This window comes from Haliotis cracherodii, unplaced genomic scaffold, assembly GCF_022045235.1.
Source record: "Haliotis cracherodii isolate W230 unplaced genomic scaffold, xgHalCrac1.p SCAF_8, whole genome shotgun sequence".
Lineage (NCBI taxonomy): Eukaryota > Metazoa > Mollusca > Gastropoda > Lepetellida > Haliotidae > Haliotis > Haliotis cracherodii.
Genome location: NW_027266341.1, coordinates 44702751 through 44726448, shown reverse-complemented (window position 1 = coordinate 44726448; position 23698 = coordinate 44702751). Strand labels below are relative to the sequence as shown.

The following is a 23698-nucleotide window of genomic DNA, read 5'->3' as shown; positions in this document are numbered from 1 at the left end:
GCAGACACTACCCGGTAACTAACACAGTGTTTCCATCAAGCAGACACTACCCGGGAACTAACACAGTGTTTCCATCAAGCAGACACTACCCGGGAACTAACACAGTGTTTCCAACAAGCAGACACTACACTGACATTTTTTCTCAAACAGGACTTCCTTATGCGGGGGCATTTTCAACTGCACTGCTCTGACGATCCGTTAGTTGTATAATGAATCATATAACAAAGGAAGGATGGTACAAAAATAGTGGTAAACACATTGATGTTTCCGACTGGCCTTTTCACACAGGTCTTAACCTATGTAACAAATGTGTTTTCATGCCATGGATAGACAATGTTAACACATCACCTGCCAAGGGTAGACAATGTTAACACATCACCTGCCATGGATAGACAATGTTAACACATCACCTGCCATGGATAGACAATGTTAACACATCACCTGCCAAGGGTAGACAATGTTAACACATCACCTGCCATGGATAGACAATGTTAACACATCACCTGCCAAGGGTAGACAATGTTAACACATCACCTGCCATGGATAGACAATGTTAACACATCACCTGCCATGGATAGACAATGTTAACACATCACCTGCCAAGGGTAGACAATGTTAACACATTACCTGCCATGGATAGACAATGTTTTGTTCAGATGTGGACATGGCACCTTGACCTTCTTTGTACTTCTGCTACCTATTCCTATGTACCCTGCTTGTGGCCTCATGTATCACCACATACACTATATTTCTTAGCAGTCAGCTCACTGTACGTCTCATCAGTGTGCTCGACTGTTGAAAACACTTTCAATGAGGAAGCCTTTAATCTGCTACGAGTAACTGGTATGTTTTCTCAGAACCATTTGTCTTAGAAGTTTGTTTCTTTGTGCCTATTCTTTCTCTGTAAATTGCAAAATAGGATAGCATCATAACGAGAAGCATACATATTAAAGTTCAGTTTCTGGCTTTGGGTCTGACAATTCTGAGGAGAAAATGCCTACAGAGCCAAAGAAATGTATTTTGAGAAATTGAACATATGTTTGGAGTCCAACTACTAACTGAACATATTCAAATTAATTTATTTTGTTTAAAAATGACTAAAATATTAATAAATGGCCATATTATATGTTTCAATAAGGCTGCTGTTGAGTCCTACTACTAACTGAACATATACCAAATTACAAACACTTTGAACAAAATATAGTCCCAATAAGGCTGCAATTGTGACCATAATGAAAATCAGATTTAAACCTATCTTGAACACATCACTGGTCGGAAAGCGGTGCAGTGGTTTCAAAGGAATAAGTGTTTACAAAGACTGAATTAATATTATCCTACAAGGCTGCTGGGAATACAATAATTGATTTCTGATTATGATGCCTTAAACAAACATATGGAGACATTTTTACATACATACAGTGACCCAGAATTTCAAGGCTGGAGCAGACAATCCAGTGATTGAAATCATGAGCACTTATCTACGCAATTAGGAAACAATGACATGCATCAACCAAATCACCTAGCCTGACAACCCAATTCTGTTAGTTGCCTCATACGACAAGCTTGGGTTCCTGAAGATCAATTCCAACCCTAATCTTCACATGATTTTTATGAACAACCTTGAACCTTCTTACAGTAACAAACATCCACACAAAATCCCAGATCCATCAAGTCATTGTGGACAAGAGGTAATAAATTGTACAAATATTATGGACACCACGAGGAATGGCACTGCTGCCAACAGGCAGTGTAGTGTGATAGTGTATGAACTGCACTCTGCCATAAGTATACCACAAAAATATTAATGTTTCATTTAATGTCTAAATATATAATTTTTTATCTTGACATTTTATAGCTGTTGGTAAGAAATAAATAGAATAATGAATATGCATATAGCTTGTTGTGTGAGTGCAGGTCCTGGGACATGCCCTTCCTTCATCTCTCATCCCTAGTCCCTGCCCAGCTCTCGTCTCCTGACCCTGCCCTTCCATCAACTCTCATCCCTAGTCCCTGCCCAGCTCTCGTCTCCTGCCCCTGCCCTTCCCTCATCTCTCATCCCTAGTCCCTGCCCCTAGTCCCTGCCCCCTGCCCAGCTCTCGTCTCCTTACCCTGCCCTTCCCTCAACTCTCATCCCTAGTCTCTGCCCCCAGCCCAGCTCTCAAGTCTCCTGCCCCTGGCCCTGCCCTTCCCTCATCTCTCATCCCTAGTCCCTGCCCAGCTCTCGTCTCCTGCCCCTGCCCTTCCCTCATCTCTCATCCCTAGTCCCTGCCCCCAGCCCAGCTCTCAAGTCTCCTGCCCCTGCCCCTGCCCCTGCCCTTCCCTCAGCTCTCATCCCTAGTCCCTGCCAAGCTCTCGTCTCCTGCCCCTGCCCTTCCTTCATCTCTCATCCCTGCCCCCTGCCCAGCTCTCAAGTCTCCTGCCCCTGCCCCTGCCCCTGCCCCCATCTCTCATCCCTAGTCCCTGCCCCTAGTCCCTGCCCCCTGCCCAGCTCTCGTCTCCTGCCCCTGCCCTTCAGTCAACTCTCATCCCTAGTCCCTGCCCCCAGCCCAGCTCTCAAGTCTCCTGCCCCTGGCCCTGCCCTCAGCTCTCATCCCTAGTCCCTGCCCCCTGCCCAGCTCTCGTCTCCTGCCCCTGCCCTTCAGTCAACTCTCATCCCTAGTAGCTGCCCCCAGCCCAGCTCTCAAGTCTCCTGCCCCTGGCCCTGCCCTTCCCTCATCTCTCATCCCTGCCCCCTGCCCAGCTCTCAAGTCTCCTGCCCCTGCCCTTCAGTCAACTCTCATCTCTAGTCCCTGCCCCCAGCCCAGCTCTCAAGCCCTTGCTCCAGCTTCCAAGTCCCTAGCCCACCTACCCTAAATGCTACCAGTCCCCCTCCGAGCCCCCCACCCCAAATGCCACCAGTCCCTCTCCCAGCCCCCCACCCCAATCGCTCTTGGCCTACATGTGTAGACCTGGTGACTCATGCTGCAACCATTCGGGTGGAAGAAAACATGGACAAATATGTCCTGGTCTTATCAGCTTGAATGACCGGATCATTACAAGGCTAGGTTGTGTTATGTGGCTGCCTCCATAAGGCCAGTGCAAGCTTCATACAGGCTACTGTCAACTGCAGAATGTGTACTCTTCCCACAATAACACTAACATAGGTAGAGGACAGCAGGAATGCTCGTAGCAGTTTGTTAAGACCATGTTACAGTAGTGATGTTAAGCTTGTATATGCCTTGTTGGACATTTACTGCACTTGTTTTATGAACATATATGGTGTAGTAGAACTGTCACATTTAATGCAAAGCATAGTCAAGAAGTACAAAACATTTTTTTCCCCACAACATATCTTAAGAAAGAGAGCCAATTCCAACCTCTTATTTCAGTTCCAACCTCTTATTTCACTTCTCACAAACAATATTACAGTATGAATATGTCAGTAATGGCAAGAATGAGGAATAAGAGAAACTTCATGAGTGTTTATAATGAGTGAATAGGTAGCATTTGTGTGCATCAAGAGTTACCACAGAATCATTGACCCACTTCCTCTCACATGTTGATCCACATGTGAATGGACAAGCATCAATGCATAGAGAGAAACACAATACTGTTCCCTCCACAGCTGACTCCTTCTTCTTCCTACTCAGCTGCCTCCACCTTCTTCATAACATTAAATACAAAAGTTCAATAACCAGTCAGGAGGTATCTCTTCCATATGAACACACATCTCCAGCTGGCAATTCTAGTCTCTGGTTTTACCGGTAGTGTTGCAAAAAAGTAATCCAGCAAAACTTTCTGCATTAAGTGTTAAGGTCCTTAATTAGGCATGTGAAGAATACTGAAACAGCTTGACATTGAAAGTATCTCTGGGAAACCAGTGTAGCAGAAGACCTCCATGTTGATTAGAGAAACCAGTGTAGCAGAAGACCTCCATGTTGATTAGAGAAACCAGTGCAGCAGAAGACCTCCATGTTGATTAGAGAAACCAGTGTAGCAGAAGACCTCCATGTTGATTAGAGAAACCAGTGTAGCAGAAGACCTCCATGTTGATTAGAGAAACCAGTGTAGCAGAAGACCTCCATGTTGATTAGAGAAACCAGTGTAGCAGAAGACCTCCATGTTGATTAGAGAAACCAGTGTAGCAGAAGACCTCCATGTTGATTAGAGAAACCAGTGCAGCAGAAGACTTCCATGTTGATTAGAGAAACCAGTGCAGCAGAAGACTTCCATGTTGATTAGAGAAACCAGTGCAGCAAAGGAAGTTCTTGGATTCCTCAATGATCCAGTTATGGACATACTTATCTCCCCTCTATTATGATAAATACAATGTGGCCATTCACTATCTTGTACTTTTGACAAAAAGTAAGGGACCTAATGATGTGAATGGAGAGAATGTTGAGGAGTACATTTATGAGTGAGTGAGTGAGTGAGTGAGTTTGGTTTTACGCCGCTTTTAGCAATATTCCAGCAATATCACGGCGGGGGACACCAGAAATGGGCTTCACACATTGTACCCATGTTGGGAATCGAACCCGGGTCTTTGGCGTGACGAGCGAACGCTTTAACCACTAGGCTACCCGACCGCCCCAGGAAACCAGAGTAACACAGGACCTTGACATTCACATGTGTAAACACTCTTAGCTGTAAGAAGGATTAACCTTCCTTCACACACTTCCACTTGGGGGAAAGTTTGTATCAACTATGAGCCTGAATTTTTATTTAAGAAAAACACCTTGCAACAATGAAAGTTTTGTGGCAGGCAATTTCTTTTTACTTCATCAGTCTGAAGTATACTAAACAACAAAAGTTCCTGTGACATTGAATAAGATTTAATGCAAAGTTATGTTTTTTACCAAATCTGAAACAATTTTGGTTTGCAACAGATAAAAGACTCCTGTAAGTGTTCAAATGGTTTAATTTGCCAAACTGACTTCAGAAAATGCTTGATTTAATAAAAAACATGAACATGCCAAAATGTCAATTTACAAATCAATAGCGTGTGTGTCCACCTCTGGTTGCAATGCGAGCAACACATCTTCATCTCATCCCACATGTGCTGGAGGGGTGAGAGATCAGGGGAGCAACCCGGCCAAGGGATGACATTCACATTGTTTTGTTGAAGAGAATCCTGAACAAGTCGAGCAATATGAGGCCGGCCGTTGTCATGTTCAAAGGTAATGCCTGGGCCATGACAACGCAAAAACGGTCGAACAACAGGACAGATGATCTCGTCGCGGTAGCGCTGTCCATTGAGATTTCCCTCTACCACTATCAAACGGGTCCTCTGTCTTGCTGTAATCCCACCCCATACCATAATGCTGCCGCCCCCAAGCCAATCTTCTTCCATGACACAATGATTGATGTAACATTCACCTCGACGTCGGTACACTCGAATCCCTCCATCCCTGTGGCTGAGGTGAAAACGAGGCTCGTCAGTGAATAGAAGTTGTCCCCACTGCATGACCGTCCAGCGTAAACGCTGTCGGAACCACTGTAGACATGCTTGACGGTGGTTTCCTGTCAAAATGGGACGTCTGGCGGGTCTTCTGGTGACAATCCCTGCACATCTGAGGGGACAACGAAGGCCAGGGATGCTTCTTGCAGTCACTGTTGCTGGCTGGAATCGATTTCGTAGGTGTGTTTTTCGAATCCAGTTTTCTTGTTGATTATTGGTTACGTGTGGCCTGCCACTCTGAGGATGGTCTCTGACTGCATTCGTCTGTTGCCAACGTTGCCATAAATACTAAATGGTGTTTCTGTGGACGTTAAATTGTCTAGCAACATCACATTGACTCGATCCTGCTTCAAGCATATCAATGGCTCACAGACGCTCATTTTCGGAAAGGCATGGCATTTCGTAATGTTGAATAATTGCATAATTTTGTTGTTTATCTGAGTGGTTGTTGTCAGATACACCTGAATCATGTCCTACAGTTACTACCCAGGTCTACACAGCTACACCTGTATCATGTCCTATAGTTACTACCCAGGTCTACACAGCAACACCTGCATCATGTCCTATACTTACTACCCAGGTCTACACAGCTACACCTCCATCATGTCCTACAGTTGATATGACCCAGGTCTACACAGCTATACCTGCATCATGTCCTATAGTTACTACCAAGGTCTACACAGCTACACCTCCATCATGTCCTATAGTTACTACCCAGGTCTACACAGCTACACCTCCATCATGTCCTATAGTTACTACCAAGGTCTACACAGCTACACCTCCATCATGTCCTATAGTTACTACCCAGGTCTACAGAGCTACACCTGCATCATGTCCTATAGTTACTACCCAGGTCTACACAGCTACACCTGCATCATGTCCTATAGTTACTACCCAGGTCTACACAGCTACACCTCCATCATGTCCTACAGTTGATATGACCCAGGTCTACACAGCTATACCTGCATCATGTCCTATAGTTGATATTGCCCAGGTCTACACAGCTACACCTGCATCATGTCCTACAGTTGATATTGCCCAGGTCTACACAGCTACACCTGCAGCATGTCCTATAGTTACTACCCAGGTCTACACAGCTACACCTGCATCATGTCCTACAGTTGATATTGCCCAGGTCTACACAGCTACACCTGCAGCATGTCCTATAGTTACTACCCAGGTCTACACAGCTACACCTGCATCATGTCCTACAGTTGATATTGCCTAGGTCTACACAGCTACACCTGCAGCATGTCCTATAGTTGATATTGCCCAGGTCTACACAGCTACACCTGTATCATGTCCTATAGTTGATATTACATAGGTCTACACAGCTACACCTCCATCATGTCCTATAGATCATATAACCCAGGTCTACTCAGCTACACCTGTATCATGTCCTATAGTTGATATTACATAGGTCTACACAGCTACACCTCCATCGTGTCCTATAGTTGATATAACCCAGGTCTACACAGCTACACCTCCATCATGTCCTATAGTTGATATTACACAGGTCTACACAGCTCCACCTGCATTATGTCCTATAGTTGATATTACACAGGTCTAGAGAGCTATACCTGCATCATGTCCTATCATTGATATAACCCAGGTCTACACAGCTACACATCCATCATGTCCTATAGTTGATATAACCCAGGTCTACACAGCTCCACCTGCATCATGTCCTATAGTTGATATTACACAGGTATTCATGTGTACTGTATACTTCAATGTTATGTCCTTCGGTGGCCACGTGTATACACATGCATGTGTCAGCATCCAGGTATGCAGAGTTGGACACATATGTGTATCAATGTAAATAAACACTGCACACCTGAATAGGTAGTGAGGAATGTCTGCTAATATTACTTGATGGGTAGTTTTCAATCAGCATATATAAAGGAAAAGAAAACAAGGGGCAACATAATGTTTCAGGTGAAAAAAACATTAAACAAACACTGTGAAAGTAAATACTATGTGAATAATATTAAAGCTGTGCACTGAAACATAATTTGTGAATGATATCACAGGATAACCATGAATTATCACTCATCTAAGTCTTTTCAGTGGGATTGGATGGACTTCAGGCAAATATAGTGGAGAGCAGGGTTAGTAGTGTACAAAAGTCAATAAACAACTTTTCGAAAAAAGTTTGAAATGACCATCATTACAGTTAATGCCAAATAGCATAACATGATGTGGCAATGTTTTGTCCCTTCCACTCTCACTGAGTTACGTTTAGCTGGAGGAATGTTCCTGACTGCTGTACAAATATTTACCCACTAGCGACAATAGATTACTGCAAAACATGGCAAATAGCTCACTGTCGACATTTTTTTGGACACTTGTCACTTAGATAATACAGACACGTTCCACATCCCCATGAAAACACAACATCTACCTGCAAATACCTGGTGTCTGTAGTGACTCCCACACCAGGTATATGGAGGTAGATGTGTAGTGAGATGTGCCTATATCGACTCCCACACCAGGTATATGGAGGTAGATGTGTAGTGAGATGTGCCTATATCGACTCCCACACCAGGTATATGGAGGTAGATGCGTAGTGAGATGTGCCTATATCGACTCCCACACCAGGTATATGGAGGTAGATGTGTAGTGAGATGTGTTTGTATCGACTCCCACACCAGGTATATGCAGGTAGATGTGTAGTGACATGTGTCTGTATCGACTCCCACACCAGGTATATGCAGGTAGATGTGTAGTGAGATGTGTTTGTATCGACTCCCACACCAGGTATATGCAGGTAGATGTGTAGTGAGATGTGCTTGTATCGACTCCCACACCAGGTTTATGCAGGTAGATGTGTAGTGAGATGTGTCTGTATCGACTCCCACACCAGGTATACGCAGGTGGATGTGTAGTGAGATGTGTCTGTATCGACTCCCACACCAGGTATATGCAGGTAGATGTGTAGTGAGATGTGTTTGTATCGACTCCCACACCAGGTTTATGCAGGTAGATGTGTAGTGAGATGTGTCTGTATCGACTCCCACACCAGGTATATGCAGGTAGATGTGTAGTAAGATGTGCCCTTGAGAAGGGTGGTGTAACACTGAAAGAAACTGGAGATTGATCCACCTTGAGAAGGGTGGTGTAACATTGATAGGAACTGGAGATTCATCCACCTTGAGAAGGGCGGTGTAACACTGATAGATACTGGAGATGGATCCACCTTGAGAAGGGTGGTGTAACACTGATAGATAATGCAGCTGGATCCACTTGAGAAGGGTGGTGTAACACTGATAGAAACTGGAGCAAGATCACCCTGAGAAGGGTGGTGTAACACTGATAGATACTGGAGCAAGATCCCCTTGAGAAGGGTGGTGTAACACTGATAGATACTGGAGCAAGATCTTCTTGAGAAGGGTGGTGTAACACTGATAGATACTGGAGCAAGATCACCTTGAGAAGGGTGGTGTAACACTGATAGATACTGGAGATGGATCAACTTGAGAAGGGTGGTGTAACACTGATAGATACTGGAGCAAGATCCCCTTGAGAAGGGTGGTGTAACACTGATAGATACTGGAGCAAGATCCCCTTGAGAAGGGTGGTATAACACTGATAGATACTGGAGCAAGATCCCCTTGAGAAGGGTGGTGTCACACTGATACATACTGGAGCAAGATCCCCTTGAGAAGGGTGGTATAACACTGATAGATACTGGAGCAAGATCCCCTTGAGAAGGGTGGTGTAACACTGATAGATACTGGAGCAAGATCCCCTTGAGAAGGGTGGTATAACACTGATAGATACTGGAGCAAGATCACCTTGAGAAGGGTGGTGTAACACTGATAGATACTGGAGCAGGATCACCTTGAGAAGGGCGGTGTAACACTGATAGAAACTGGAGATGGATCACCCCGAGAAGGGTGGTGTAACACTGATAGATACTGGAGCAAGATCCCCTTGAGAAGGGTGGTGTAACACTGATAGATACTGGAGCAAGATCTTCTTGAGAAGGGTGGTGTAACACTGATAGATACTGGAGCAAGATCACCTTGAGAAGGGTGGTGTAACACTGATAGATACTGGAGATGGATCAACTTGAGAAGGGTGGTGTAACACTGATAGATACTGGAGCAAGATCCCCTTGAGAAGGGTGGTGTAACACTGATAGATACTGGAGCAAGATCACCTTGAGAAGGGTGGTATAACACTGATAGATACTGGCGCAAGATCCCCTTGAGAAGGGTGGTGTCACACTGATACATACTGGAGCAAGATCCCCTTGAGAAGGGTGGTGTAACACTGATAGATACTGGAGCAAGATCACCTTGAGAAAGGTGGTGTAACACTGATAGATACTGGAGCAAGATCACCTTGAGAAGGGCGGTGTAACACTGATAGATACTGGAGATGGATCAACTTGAAAAGGGTGGTGTAACACTGATAGATACTGGAGCAAGATCCCCTTGAGAAGGGTGGTGTAACACTGATAGATACTGGAGCAAGATCCCCTTGAGAAGGGTGGTATAACACTGATAGATACTGGAGCAAGATCCCCTTGAGAAGGGTGGTGTAACACTGATACATACTGGAGCAAGATCCCCTTGAGAAGGGTGGTGTAATACTGATAGATACTGGAGCAAGATCACCTTGAGAAGGGCGGTGTAACACTGATAGATACTGGAGCAAGATCACCTTGAGAAGGGCGGTGTAACACTGATAGATACTTGAGCAAGATCCCCTTGAGAAGGGTGGTATAACACTGATAGATACTGGAGCAAGATCACCTTGAGAAGGGTGGTGTAACACTGATAGATACTGGAGCAGGATCACCTTGAGAAGGGCGGTGTAACACTGATAGATACTGGAGATGGATCAACTTGAGAAGGGTGGTATAAAACTGATAGATACTGGAGCAAGATCACCTTGAGAAGGGTGGTATAACACTGATAGATACTGGAGCAAGATCCCCTTGTGAAGGGCTGTATAACACTGATAGATACTGGAGCAAGATCACCTTGACAAGGGCGGTGTAACACTGATAGATACTGGAGCAAGATCACCTTGAGAAGGGCGGTGTAACACTGATAGATACTGGAACAAGATCACCTTGAGAAGGGCGGTGTAACACTGACAGATACTGGAGATGGATCAACTTGAGAAGGGGGTGAAACCACAGCTCATCTACGTAACTTGACCCTCACTTCAGCAGCAGCAGCAGCAGCAGCAAGAAATTATTGAAGCAGCCGCAAAGCGAACATTACTCATTACTGAGTTACGTCACAAACAGGAATTCTATACCAATGTTGTTGTACAAGAGTATTCTCTTCTGAAGATTTGATCTTTTCAAAGTATTTCATTAAGCTCAGGTTATTTCATATGAACATGTGGTGGGCATATTCCTCAGAACTAGAATAGGAATGAAAGAAATGATGTTAAAAATTACTTTGACTGGCATATTTCATGTATCAAATACATCATATTTCAAATTTCAATGTATCATTTACCTCATATTTCAGTGTGTATTTGCTATCCATAGCTTTCATTGTTGCTCAGGTATAACATTTTTTTACAAACTACTTTTTATATCCAGACAACAAGACATTTTATCACTGTCACTGATTAATCTTATTTGTTCCCATTGTTTACTTGAAAATCGGAGAAAATCTGAAATATTTGACTGCAAAATATACTTCACCAACTTGAGGGATATGGTCTAACAAAGAAATATCAAATCAGAAGCTATTGATGTCAGACTTTGTACACTGTCACAAGAAGACGGAAAGAAAGCATACAAAATAACTTGACAAAGGTATAATAAATATTTGTGGACAAAAAACACTGAATATTGTACATAACTGCATCTGACCACATACAAAATATAACATTTATATGATTTAACTGAAAATCATGGTTTGAAATCAATAAATATGAACAGGGTTATAAGTATGAACAGGCCACACACTGACATGAGCAGGGCTTAAAAAAATAAAAGAATTGGTTCTCAGGCAATGGTTTTTTAACATATAGTGCGGGCAGGCGGTGTCTACGAGTATGTAACCAAATAAACAGTTGTGTCAAATCAACCTGCGAAAGGGCCTCCCTAAAAAAATGTATTCCTTGATGAGTAAAATACTTGAATTCAGTATTTGAGTACCTCTGGACTTGGAATATTTAAGGATTTGTTTGTTTGTTTTATAAAATGGAAATAAAACAAAACGTTCGGCGAAATTTAAGATGGTGCAGGCGGTGCCTGAGAACCAAGACTATTATTTTTTATAGCCTTGAACTACCATAGCCAGTCGGCCACCTTGTGGGGCTGTGGAAATTCAGGGCTGTATATAGCAGGGCTCATCACTGTAAAACTGACATGTAAAAGATCAAACTTGAAGTTCCTCTGGGTATGACAATCAACAGTGAGAACATGATCTCCTTGAATCTTATATCCATAGACTTGCTGTCTCATATGCAGTGATCCATTCAGGTACATTGAGAATGTAGGAGTCACCACAGACAGATAACACAGTGAGTCAAGTCTCATGTGCGACCATGCCTAGCAGCTGTTTGTCAACTACAGATACATACCCACAGAAATAAATAATTGCTTTCTTCTCAGAAAGTCAATAGGAATTAAGTACCATACCATCTTCTCGACATTGATTTCAAGTGTTTTGAGCCTAAGGAAAGGAAATATATCAGTGACAGGTATACCTAGTTCTGCCTGGTACACACCCAGTGTGTAACTGGAGTAACAAGAAGAATAAGCCCAAACATCATATTTCGTACTTAAATTATCCAGTAACACCAGAAATATGTTTGGCCAAAGATTCAACAGATCTACAGATTGGTAATCTAAGGCTGCTTGTTTGTGACAGGCAACCCTCAGAGGGTACTGTCAACCTAAAGCACACTAACACTGTGTCCCAAACAACGGTCAACCTACACAACACTGGGTCTGACAGTTGCCATGATAACCTTCATAACACTGTGACAGACAGCTGCCATGATATCCTACACAACACTGTGACAGACAGCTGCCATGATATCCTTCATAACACTGTAACAGACAGCTGCCACGATATCCTACATAACACTGTGACAGACAGCTGCCATGATATCCTTCATAACACTGTGACAGACAGCTGCCACGATATCCTTCATAACACTGTGACAGACAGCTGCCACGATATCCTTCATAACACTGTGACAGACAGCTGCCATGATATCCTACACAACACTGTGACAGACAGCTGCCATGATATCCTTCATAACACTGGGACAGACAGCTGCCATGATATCCTACACAACACTGTGACAGACAGCTGCCATGATATCCTTCATAACACTGTGACAGACAGCTGCAATGATATCCTTCATAACACTGTGACAGACAGCTGCCATGATATCCTTCATAACACTGTGACAGACAGCTGCCATGATATCCTTCATAACACTATGACAGACAGCTGCCATGATATCCTTCATAACACTGTGACAGACAGCTGCCATGATATCCTTCTTAACACTGTGACAGACAGCTGCCATGATATCCTTCATAACACTGTGACAGACAGCTGCCATGATATCCTTCATAACACTGTGACAAATATCACAGTTAATGATTGTAGTAGGGCAGAGCTCATAGGGCAGAGCATATATATTGCACAGTTGCAAAACTGTCACTTGATCACAAAATATTCTACAAGGTACCTGGGACACAATCATCATGTTAACCTTATTGATATAATAAATCATGATGAGTCCTGAATACCATAAGTAGATAATTTTGTCTAGTAGCAACAAGTTTGAACTTGAGAACTATTCGCTACGTGGAAGTTTGTTAACATGACATCCAATAACTGATATGGAGGCTTGATTAATGATGCAGAAAAAATGTGAGCTGGTCGCATACCATGCGGAGTAATCAATATTGTGTTCACCAGTGTCACCAAGGTAGAAAGTCATACAGTGAACGCAAAAATGTTGTAGGATTGTCATCACATGTACAAAAGTATTTAGATCGTATAACCTCAGCATGCATAAGATGTTTCTCTACATGTCTGATTAAACCCTTTGCTGTGACTGTACCAACACAATGACACTGCTGTAGCTGACATGGTCTAAGTCTCTTGTACTACAGCTCTTGGTGATTGTACCAACAGAATGACACTGCTATAGCTGACATGGTCTAAGTCTCTTGTACTACAGCTCTGCGTGACTGTACCAACAGAATGACACTGCTATAGCTGACATGGTCTAAGTCTCTTGTACTACAGCTCTGCGTGACTGTACCAACAGAATGACACTGCTATAGCTGACATGGTCTAAGTCTCTTGTACTACAGCTCTTGCTGATTGTACCAACAGAATGACACTGCTATAGCTGACATGGTCTAATTCTCTTGTACTACAGCTCTTGCTGATTGTACCAACAGAATGACACTGCTATAGCTGACATAGTCTAAGGCGCTTGTACTACAGCTCTGCGTGACTGTACCAACACAATGACACTGCTATAGCTGACATGGTCTAAGTCTCTTGTACTACAGCTCTGTGTGACTGTACCAACACAATGACACTGCTATAGATGACATGGTCTAAGTCTCTTGTACTACAGCTCTGCATGACTGTACCAACACAATGACACTGCTATAGCTGACATGGTCTAAGTCTCTTGTACTACAGCTCTGTGTGACTGTACCAACACAATGACACTGCTATAGCTGACATGGTCTAAGTCTCTTGTACTACAGCTCTGTGTGACTGTACCAACACAATGACACTGCTATAGATGACATGGTCTAAGTCTCTTGTACTACAGCTCTGTGTGACTGTACCAACACAATGACACTGCTATAGCTGACATGGTCTAAGTCTCTTGTACTACAGCTCTGCGTGACTGTACCAACACAATGACACTGCTATAGCTGACATGGTCTAAGTCTCTTGTACTTACTCTGCTATTGCTCTCTGTGACAAGTCTTCCAGGTCAGCAACATCGAACAGATGTGAGTCTGGGAGACCAAAATGGTTCTTCAAAGAGGTCAAAAACACATTCAGGTTGTCCTGTAATTAGATAAAAGTAAGTTCATAAATAATTAGAACCAATCTGTCCCCAACTATATAGTGTCACTCCATGGTCACTGCTCCAAGGCACTCTCCAATGTGGACTGTTTGTATGTCAAATGCCTTTTAGTTCAGTTTTTTACCACCATAACTCCGATAACCAAGACATCCTCAGGTTGTCAGGGGTGAAGCTGATAGCGTGACCTGAAAATCTCGAAACTATTTTATCACTTATTGCAAGATTATAACAGTCAGACATACAAACTTTTGGATTCTTTGAGACAAAAAGTAGCTGTAGGAGGTACAGTAGCTTCAGCAGATGTGTACGCAGTGTATGCAACTCTGAGTCAACACTTTAATGGGTGGAAATGTTCTTGAGCTATTAGTAAATGCAAGCATGAAACTGTTGGGCTACTACGAGGTGGTGAGGTGAGGTGCGGTGAGGTGAAATGGGGTTTAACATTGTCAATAACTATTACACACACATAGCTGTGTGCGTGCGTGCGTGCATGTTGGGCTACTACGAGGTGGTGAGGTGAGGTGCGGTGAGGTGAAATGGGGTTTAACATTGTCAATAACTATTACACACACATAGCTGTGTGCGTGCGTGCGTGCGTGTTGGGCTACTAGGAGGTGGTGAGGTGAGGTGCGGTGAGGTGAAATGGGGTTTAACATTGTCAATAACTATTACACACACATAGCTGTGTGCGTGCGTGCGTGCGTGTTGAGCTACTAGGAGGTGGTGAGGTGAGGTGTGGTGAGGTGAAATGGGGTTTAACATTGTCAATAACTATTACACACACATAGCTGTGTGCGTGCGTGCGTGCGTGCGTGCGTGTTGGGCTACTAGGAGGTGGTGAGGTGAGGTGCGGTGAGGTGAAATGGGGTTTAACATTGTCAATAACTATTACACACAAATAGCTGTGTGCGTGCGTGCGTGCGTGTTGGGCTACTAGGAGGTCGTGAGGTGAGGTGCGGTGAGGTGAAATGGGGTTTAACGTGGTCCATAACTATTACACTTATATAGCAGTGCGTGTGCGTGCGTGCGTGCGTGCATGCATGCTGAAATAATATTCTCCAAGATCTACTATTGATTCGGTCGTAGTTGGTTTACACAGCAGAGAGTTGGTGCAATCGCTGAAACTTGTGTTCAATCCTTTTCTTTGTGAATAAAATATGTTTAAATAAAAAAAACTAATTCTTTGCACAAAATAGTCTTACCTGACTTGTCTTGATTAATGAGTCTCATAATAAATTTAGCAATCGAGTTGAAGCATTTGGATATGTAACATGTACATTTTACTGAACTACTACAGATTTTCTTTTGAAATATCCTTGCATGCCTTATTTCCTAACAATTGCTGATATATCGAGGGATGAATGAAACAAAACATTGATTTGTTTATACTGGTAAGTGATGTCTTCAATGTTAAAATTCACCTATATGAACGTCAAATTGTAACATATTCAAAGGGGCACTGATCTAAAGCATATCCCCGGGACTGGTTGTTGCCTTTGTTATTGTTTTATTCCCCGTGAATACCCGGATGATACGCAACGCAACTGAGCGTGACAAGAGACTGGGCTTCCGTCTGCAAGGACAGCAAAATAAACTTGGGACAATATTTGTTTTACCCATTTTTGAACACTGATTGGCTAACCGTGATCTATAAAGATTTCGACAAAGGGGACATGGTAATTAATTTCTTCAGCCTAAACAAACAGACAAAAAGAACGATGGAGCTCATCGGTTGTCGTCATTTGGAAATACCCCAGATTGTTATAGTTTTAAAAAAAAGTATCCATTTTCGGATTTCGGATTGCGTTGATAATACGATTACTACTCCCTTGTTATCATTCAAGTTTTCTGGTATAACCCCTACACTTGTGTATTTGTCGTCATTCACTTGATGCTCAGTTAATGAATTTATTACAGGTATTATTAGTGGTACACCACTCCAAATACCTGACGAAGGTTCCCATTTGGCATTTCTTGTGTCTGGGGTAATTATTCAATCTAAATCCAGGTTTAAAGTGAGGTGAAATGTGTGTTATGTAATATGCAAGGGGCAGCCCAGCAAGAGATGAATGATCAGTTGATTTACTTTTTTTTGTAAATCAGCGGATCGTTCGTAGTCATCAAAGGATTAACAGAAGATACATTGATTGATTAATCACTGTTATCTTGCACGGTGGATATCTCAGAAGTGAGTGTTTACATGTCTAGGTTTACTAAAACAAAGGGAATAAACACATATCCTTGCGTGAAGTGCCGATGTAATAACAACATACTTTGTTCAAAGGGTTAACCAATAATACGTTGATTAATTGCTCATTGTTATCTAACTCAATGGATTTTTTTAGGAACCGTGGACGTTATGAAAATAGTTGTCACGTGGGCTTTCTCAGCCGACCTTTGAGACTTGACACCTACGTGAAACACCTGAAACAATCTAAGTGATCAGTTGAGAAACGAACACGGGTTATATTATCCCGAAATGATATATATATTTTAAAATAATCGATTGTTACAGAGACACGTGACATCGAATACGTTTCATTGTATAGCTGCAGACGTATTGGATATTGTTCCTTTGTGTGGATATTCACGGATACATTCCTCGAACAAGGAACGAAAATCGCACAATTACCAAGCAAGTGACTTATCAAAACTTCGTCACCATTACCGATGCTACACACAAAGATACCTACATTGCCTTATTATTTCCAAAACTGTATTTCATTTTGTTGATCAATGTGACCATACGCCCTTATACTATCAATAAAAGTGACAAATGTGCTTACGAATTGCGCAGCGCAGGTTGCGAACTAGTCTAGGTTTCTGCTATATCATCCGGGTACTCACAGGAAAAAACAATAACAAAGGCAACAACCAGTCCCAGGGAATTGCTTTAGATCAGTGCCCCTTTAAGAGTGTTTTACAGGAATGTTCACACTATTTTACTTTTCCTTATCAACATGATACAGGCACCAAAACTCCAAATCCCATCATCACAAGAATGATGTATACAAACAGATCACACGCAGGTTTTCAGCAAGTGAGTGAGTGAGTGAGTGAGTGAGTGAGCGAGTGAGTGAGTGAGTGAGTGAGTTGGGTTTAATGCCACTTTGATTAATATTTCAGTAATATCACGGCATGTCAGTTTAATGTGGGAGGAAAGACCGAAGTGATGCAGGTCCCAGACGTTTACTACTCTGGAGAAACCCTCAAGCATGGGTGTGGTGCTGAAAAACCTTGAAACATAATCGGGCGAGCAGGGATTGGAACCAACAATCATAGGTTTCTTGTGCGCCCAAGGGACACAACTCTGCACAACAAATTGCAGCGCCTTAGATGAATGTGCCACTCATGCCCCCAGCAAGTTCTGAAAGAGTTGTCTGACATGACATTCTCACAATGACACAGCTAATACCACAGCAGACAAGATCTGGTCATAGTTTCTAGTCTTCATATGTTTCAGTATGAATTTGTATGTATAAACATGCAGAAAATCTGCAACAGCATCAAATGCACTGAACAATGCATGTGTCTGAAACCCTACCTACTGTACACTACTCTGCATTCTAAACCAAATGGGGTTGTGTACAGATGTATCATTAGTTGAAAAACGACATTTCATTGTGTATCAATACTTTTTTTCCAAATAGTGTTTTTCACTCACTACAAATATGTAACATTCTGACACATGATACATTACAGGACACCCACACAAAGTACATTACAAGACACCCACACATAGTACATTACAAGGCACCCACACATAGCACATTACAAGACACCAACACATAGTACATTACAAGACACCAACACATAGCACATTACAAGACACCCACACAAAGTACATTACAAGACACCCACACATAGCACATTACAAGACACCAACACATAGCACATTACAAGACACCCACACATAGAACATTACAGGACACCCACACATAGTACATTACAAGACACCCACACATAGTACATTACAAGACACCAACACATAGTACATTACAAGACACCAACACATAGCACATTACAAGACACCCACACATAGCACATTACAAGACACCCACACATAGTACATTACAGGACACCCACACATAGTACATTACAAGACACCCACACAAAGTACATTACAAGACACCCACACATAGCACATTACAAGACACCCACACATAGCACATTACAAGACACCCACACATAGCACATTACAAGACACCAACACATAGCACATTACAAGACACCCACACAAAGTACATTACAAGACACCCACACAAAGTACATTACAAGACACCCACACATAGCACATTACAAGACACACACACATAGTACATTACAAGACACCCACACATAGCACATTACAAAACACCCACACATAGTACATTACAAGACACCCACACATAGTACATTACAAGACACCCACACATAGCACATTACAAGACACCAACACATAGTATATTACAAGACACCCACACATAGCACATTACAAGACACCCACACATAGAACATTACAAGGCACCCACACATAGAACATTACAAGGCACCCACACATAGCACATTACAAGACACCCACACATAGTACATTACAAGACACCAACACATAGCACATTACAAGACACCCACACATAGAACATTACAAGGCACCCACACATAGTACATTACAAGACACCCACACATAGCACATTACAAGACACCCACACATAGTACATTACAAGACACCCACACATAGTACATTACAAGACACCCACACATAGCACATTACAAGACACCAACACATAGCACATTACAAGACACCCACACATAGCACATTACAAGACACCCACACATAGCACATTACAAGACACCAACACATAGTACATTACAAGACACACACACATAGCACATTACAAGACACCCACACATAGCACATTACAAGACACTAACACATAGCACATTACAAGACACCCACACATAGTACATTACAAGACACCCACACATAGCACATTACAAGACACCCACACATAGCACATTACAAGGCACCCACACATAGTACATTACAAGACACCCACACATAGCACATTACAAGACACCAACACATAGTATATTACAAGACACCCACACATAGCACATTACAAGACACCCACACATAGAACATTACAAGGCACCCACACATAGAACATTACAAGGCACCCACACATAGCACATTACAAGACACCCACACATAGTACATTACAAGACACCAACACATAGCACATTACAAGACACCCACACATAGAACATTACAAGGCACCCACACATAGCACATTACAAGACACCCACACATAGAACATTACAGACATCCTCAGGAGTTACGCAGTCTTGGGACCATCTAAACCTTTAATACTCAGGCTATGACAAGGACCCCTTGACTTTCCTGCTCAGTTTTGAATACTGCTTACAGCTAGATACTCATCCCCAGGCAAGCTTGCTATGTCAACCCTTGCCTGCTTGTAGCATGTACCTGCATTGTCAGCCACCCTAAACCAAAGTACAACATTATATATCATTAGGATTGATTTTATTAATGACTCAATCCTTGTCAGTGAATACTTTGGCTACACAGGGAGATACAAAGTAGGTGGTATAAGCCCAGGTTTGAAGCATTGAAAGCATGAAAATACACTGACTGACTGAGACAAAAATATATCCCTCTTATCAACCCCTCCAGAGAATATATACATATAGCAATGTCGCCTGGACGAGTGGCCTGAAACTATCACAATTACTCCCTACTTTATGTGACCTGGTTATCTCCCCTGGACATGTTTACACGTGATGGCCAAAGTATATGAAACCACCAGCTGGGCCTATATAAGAGATGTCAATGTTTTCCTGACACAACAGATGTTGCTGGAATGCATGGTATGTGCTCAGATCAGCAGGTGTGTCATAGAAACAATCTTCATAATGAAGTCACACGGGGGATGATAAGAAACTCTCCTCCATTTCCTGTGTATCGCTTCTACATGGTAAATGATCACATCCTCTACAGGGTAAATGATCGCATCCTCTACAGGGTAAATGATCACATCATCTACAGGGTAAATCATCACATCATCTACAGGGTAAATCATCACATGCTCTACAGGGTAAATGATCTACAGGGTAAATCATCACATGCTCTACAGGGTAAATCATCACATGCTCTACAGGGTAAGTCATAACATGCTCTACAGGGTAATTCATCACATGCTCTACAGGGTAAATCATCACATGTTCTACAGGGTAAATGATATACAGGGTAAATCATCACATGCTCTATATGGTAAATCATCACATGCTCTACAGGGTAAATCATCACATGTTCTACAGGGTAAATGATCTTCATGGTAAATCATCACATCATCTACAGGGTAAATCATCACATGCTCTACAGGGTAAATGATCTACAGGGTAAATCATCACATGCTCTACAGGGTAAATCATCACATGCTCTACAGGGTAAGTCATAACATGCTCTACAGGGTAAATCATCACATGCTCTACAGGGTAAATCATCACATGTTCTACAAGGTAAATGATCTACATGGTAAATCATCACATGCTCTATATGGTAAATCATCACATGCTCTACAGGGTAAATCATCACATGTTCTACAGGGTAAATGATCTACATGGTAAATCATCACATCATCTACAGGGTAAATCATCACATGCTCTACAGGGTACATCATCACATGTTCTACATGGTAAATCATCACATCATCTACAGGGTACATCATCACATGCTCTACAGGGTACATCATCACATGCTCTAGGGGGTTAATCATCACATGATCTACAGGGTACATCATCACATGCTCTACAGGGTAAATCATCACATGCTCTACATGGTAAATCATCACATGTTCTACAGGGTACATCATCACATGCTCTACAGGGTAAATCATCACATGTTCTACAGGGTACATCATCACATGCTCTATATGGTAAATCATCACATGCTCTACAGGGTAAATCATCAAATGTTCTACAGGGTACATCATCACATGCTCTACAGGGTAAATCATCACATGCTCTACAGGGTACATCATCACATGCTCTACAGGGTACATCATCACATGCTCTAGGGGGTAAATCATCACATGCTCTACGGGGTAAATCATCACATGCTCTATGGGGTAAATCATCACATGCTCTACATGGTAAATCATCACATCCTTTACAGCTTAGATGAAATGGAGTTTAACACAGCGATCAAGATTATTGCACATATATAGCAACGTGCATTCACATGTCTGCTTGTCTTAGCATGGACCAATGTCAATTTTATAGTGCATGCCCACTGAGATACCATGCCAGAGTTTAACATGAATACCCAACTCAGACATAGTGTACCAAATCTGAGACGACCAGACCTTGTTTTAGCCCCTTAATTACAAGCGCCAGGCAGGGTAACAACAAATACCATCTTTTAACGCCTATTGGTATGATATGGTCAGGGGCCGAACCCCCCACCTGACACTCTACCACTAGACCACAGAGGCAGTCTTCAGGGTAAATCATCCCTTGCGTTTTGCTTATGTTCACATATCAGTTATTTTCTAATGCCCCTGTGAGCATTCTGGGTAAAAACAGGTCCCCAGTATCCAATGCTGGTCATGAGAGGATTGGGTGGTCAGATACAGGGACTGATATGGTGTCATTATTCCCCGATGGTGGGGATCATTTCTCCCATTTCTTCAGTCTGTCCTACCTCCATTGCATCAAAGTGTCAATGTTCTGCTATAATGCAGCCATACAAGCTTGTTTCTTGTGGGAAGCCCATGTTCCCCCAGAACTGAGTATGAAGTACAGTGGGGAGGACACCTTTTGACAAAACAATCCTGGGTCCTCATGTCCACAACTGTCACAGACAGCCATTTGTCGCAGCTACACATACCAGTGTTGCTAATACTTTACTGTCCCACAATCTCATGGGGCAAACTATGAATCTTTCAACACTTAATCAATTCATAAGGACAAAATCATGGGTGTGTTGATCTCTTCACAACATCAGAATAGACAGGGTGGGAAGTCGTGAAGTAAGATCATGTGCCCTGTATGCTAACACAGAACCAGACATGTTACAGTCTCCTAGTGAGACAGTCATGATCAGTTATCTTTGATCATTGTGACTTGAAAAAACAAATTGAGATTTTCTTATTTGAGCAGTTTCAAATCAAAATAGTTATATTGTGATGATATTGTAACAAATAATTCCTCCAGAATATTAGAGAAACACACATGACAGAGCTAAATGGAAAATACACATTTGTTGACAATTAATGAATCTAGCTTTACATATCTAGTTGCCCACAATTACAGCCAATGACAACAGGAGGGGCCCAGACATCAATGTGACACCCAACTGGAATGTTTATGCACTACTTATTGTCTTGTTACAAAGGCTTTGCCTGCATGTAAATCTCTGCATTTTGATGTAGCAAGGAAAAATGGAATTCCTCACAATAAGCTTAATGTCAACTGTTTGCAAGAATAACAAGAGCAAACTGGGGCTGGGGAAGACTAATCAGACAGGTGTTAACAAAAGATGAAACACACAAAATATGGTTGGCATGCTGCGCTGGCCAGTGTCCAAGGAGGGATCAGCCATACAGCCACATTCCGGCGGCGGCGGCGACGTGTGGAGGCTCATCCTGCCTGTTAGCTGTACTAGTGGGCAGGCATGCTACAGCAGCAGCATTCACTGTGTGTGACTGGAGCAAGGTGGAGGAAGCATCACACAATCAAAGGAAGCCATTTATTGATATCGATATAAAACTTTAAGAAGCATGAGACCAAGATATGTCACAGTGTAATACACAAACTCCATTATTTGGAACAGCTTTGGGGGGTTATGCTATACTATGTCCAATGCACAGTCACAAACTACCACGTTTCTCTTCAGGGGAAGTCTTTGTTTGGAACAAATGTGAGATTACAATTGTTTGTTTGTTTGTTTATTTGTTTGTTTGTTGTTTAACACCTCACTCAGCAATATTTCAGCTATATGACAGCGGTCTGTGTAAATAAAGTAATCTGGACCAGACAATCCATTGATTGACATCATGAGCATTGAACCACGCATTTGGGTACAATGACATGCATCAACCAAGTCAAGCAAGCCTGACCACCTGATCCCCTACGACAAGCAGAGTCGCCTTCTATGGCAAGCATTGGTTGCTGAAGACCTATGCTAACCCAGATTTTCAT

The 23698-nt window shown here is 42.5% G+C and overlaps 1 protein-coding gene across 1 annotated transcript in view; it reads right to left on the bottom strand.

The window, feature by feature from the left end:
• The window catches only part of LOC139449510 (LIM domain only protein 7-like), a 170381-nt gene that overhangs the window by 65443 nt on the left and 81240 nt on the right, over window positions 1-23698 (bottom strand). The window contains exon 4 of the mRNA XM_071230934.1: window positions 14369-14478. Coding sequence (XP_071087035.1) covers window positions 14369-14478 — 110 coding nt within the window. The remainder of the gene's footprint in view (window positions 1-14368; window positions 14479-23698) is intronic.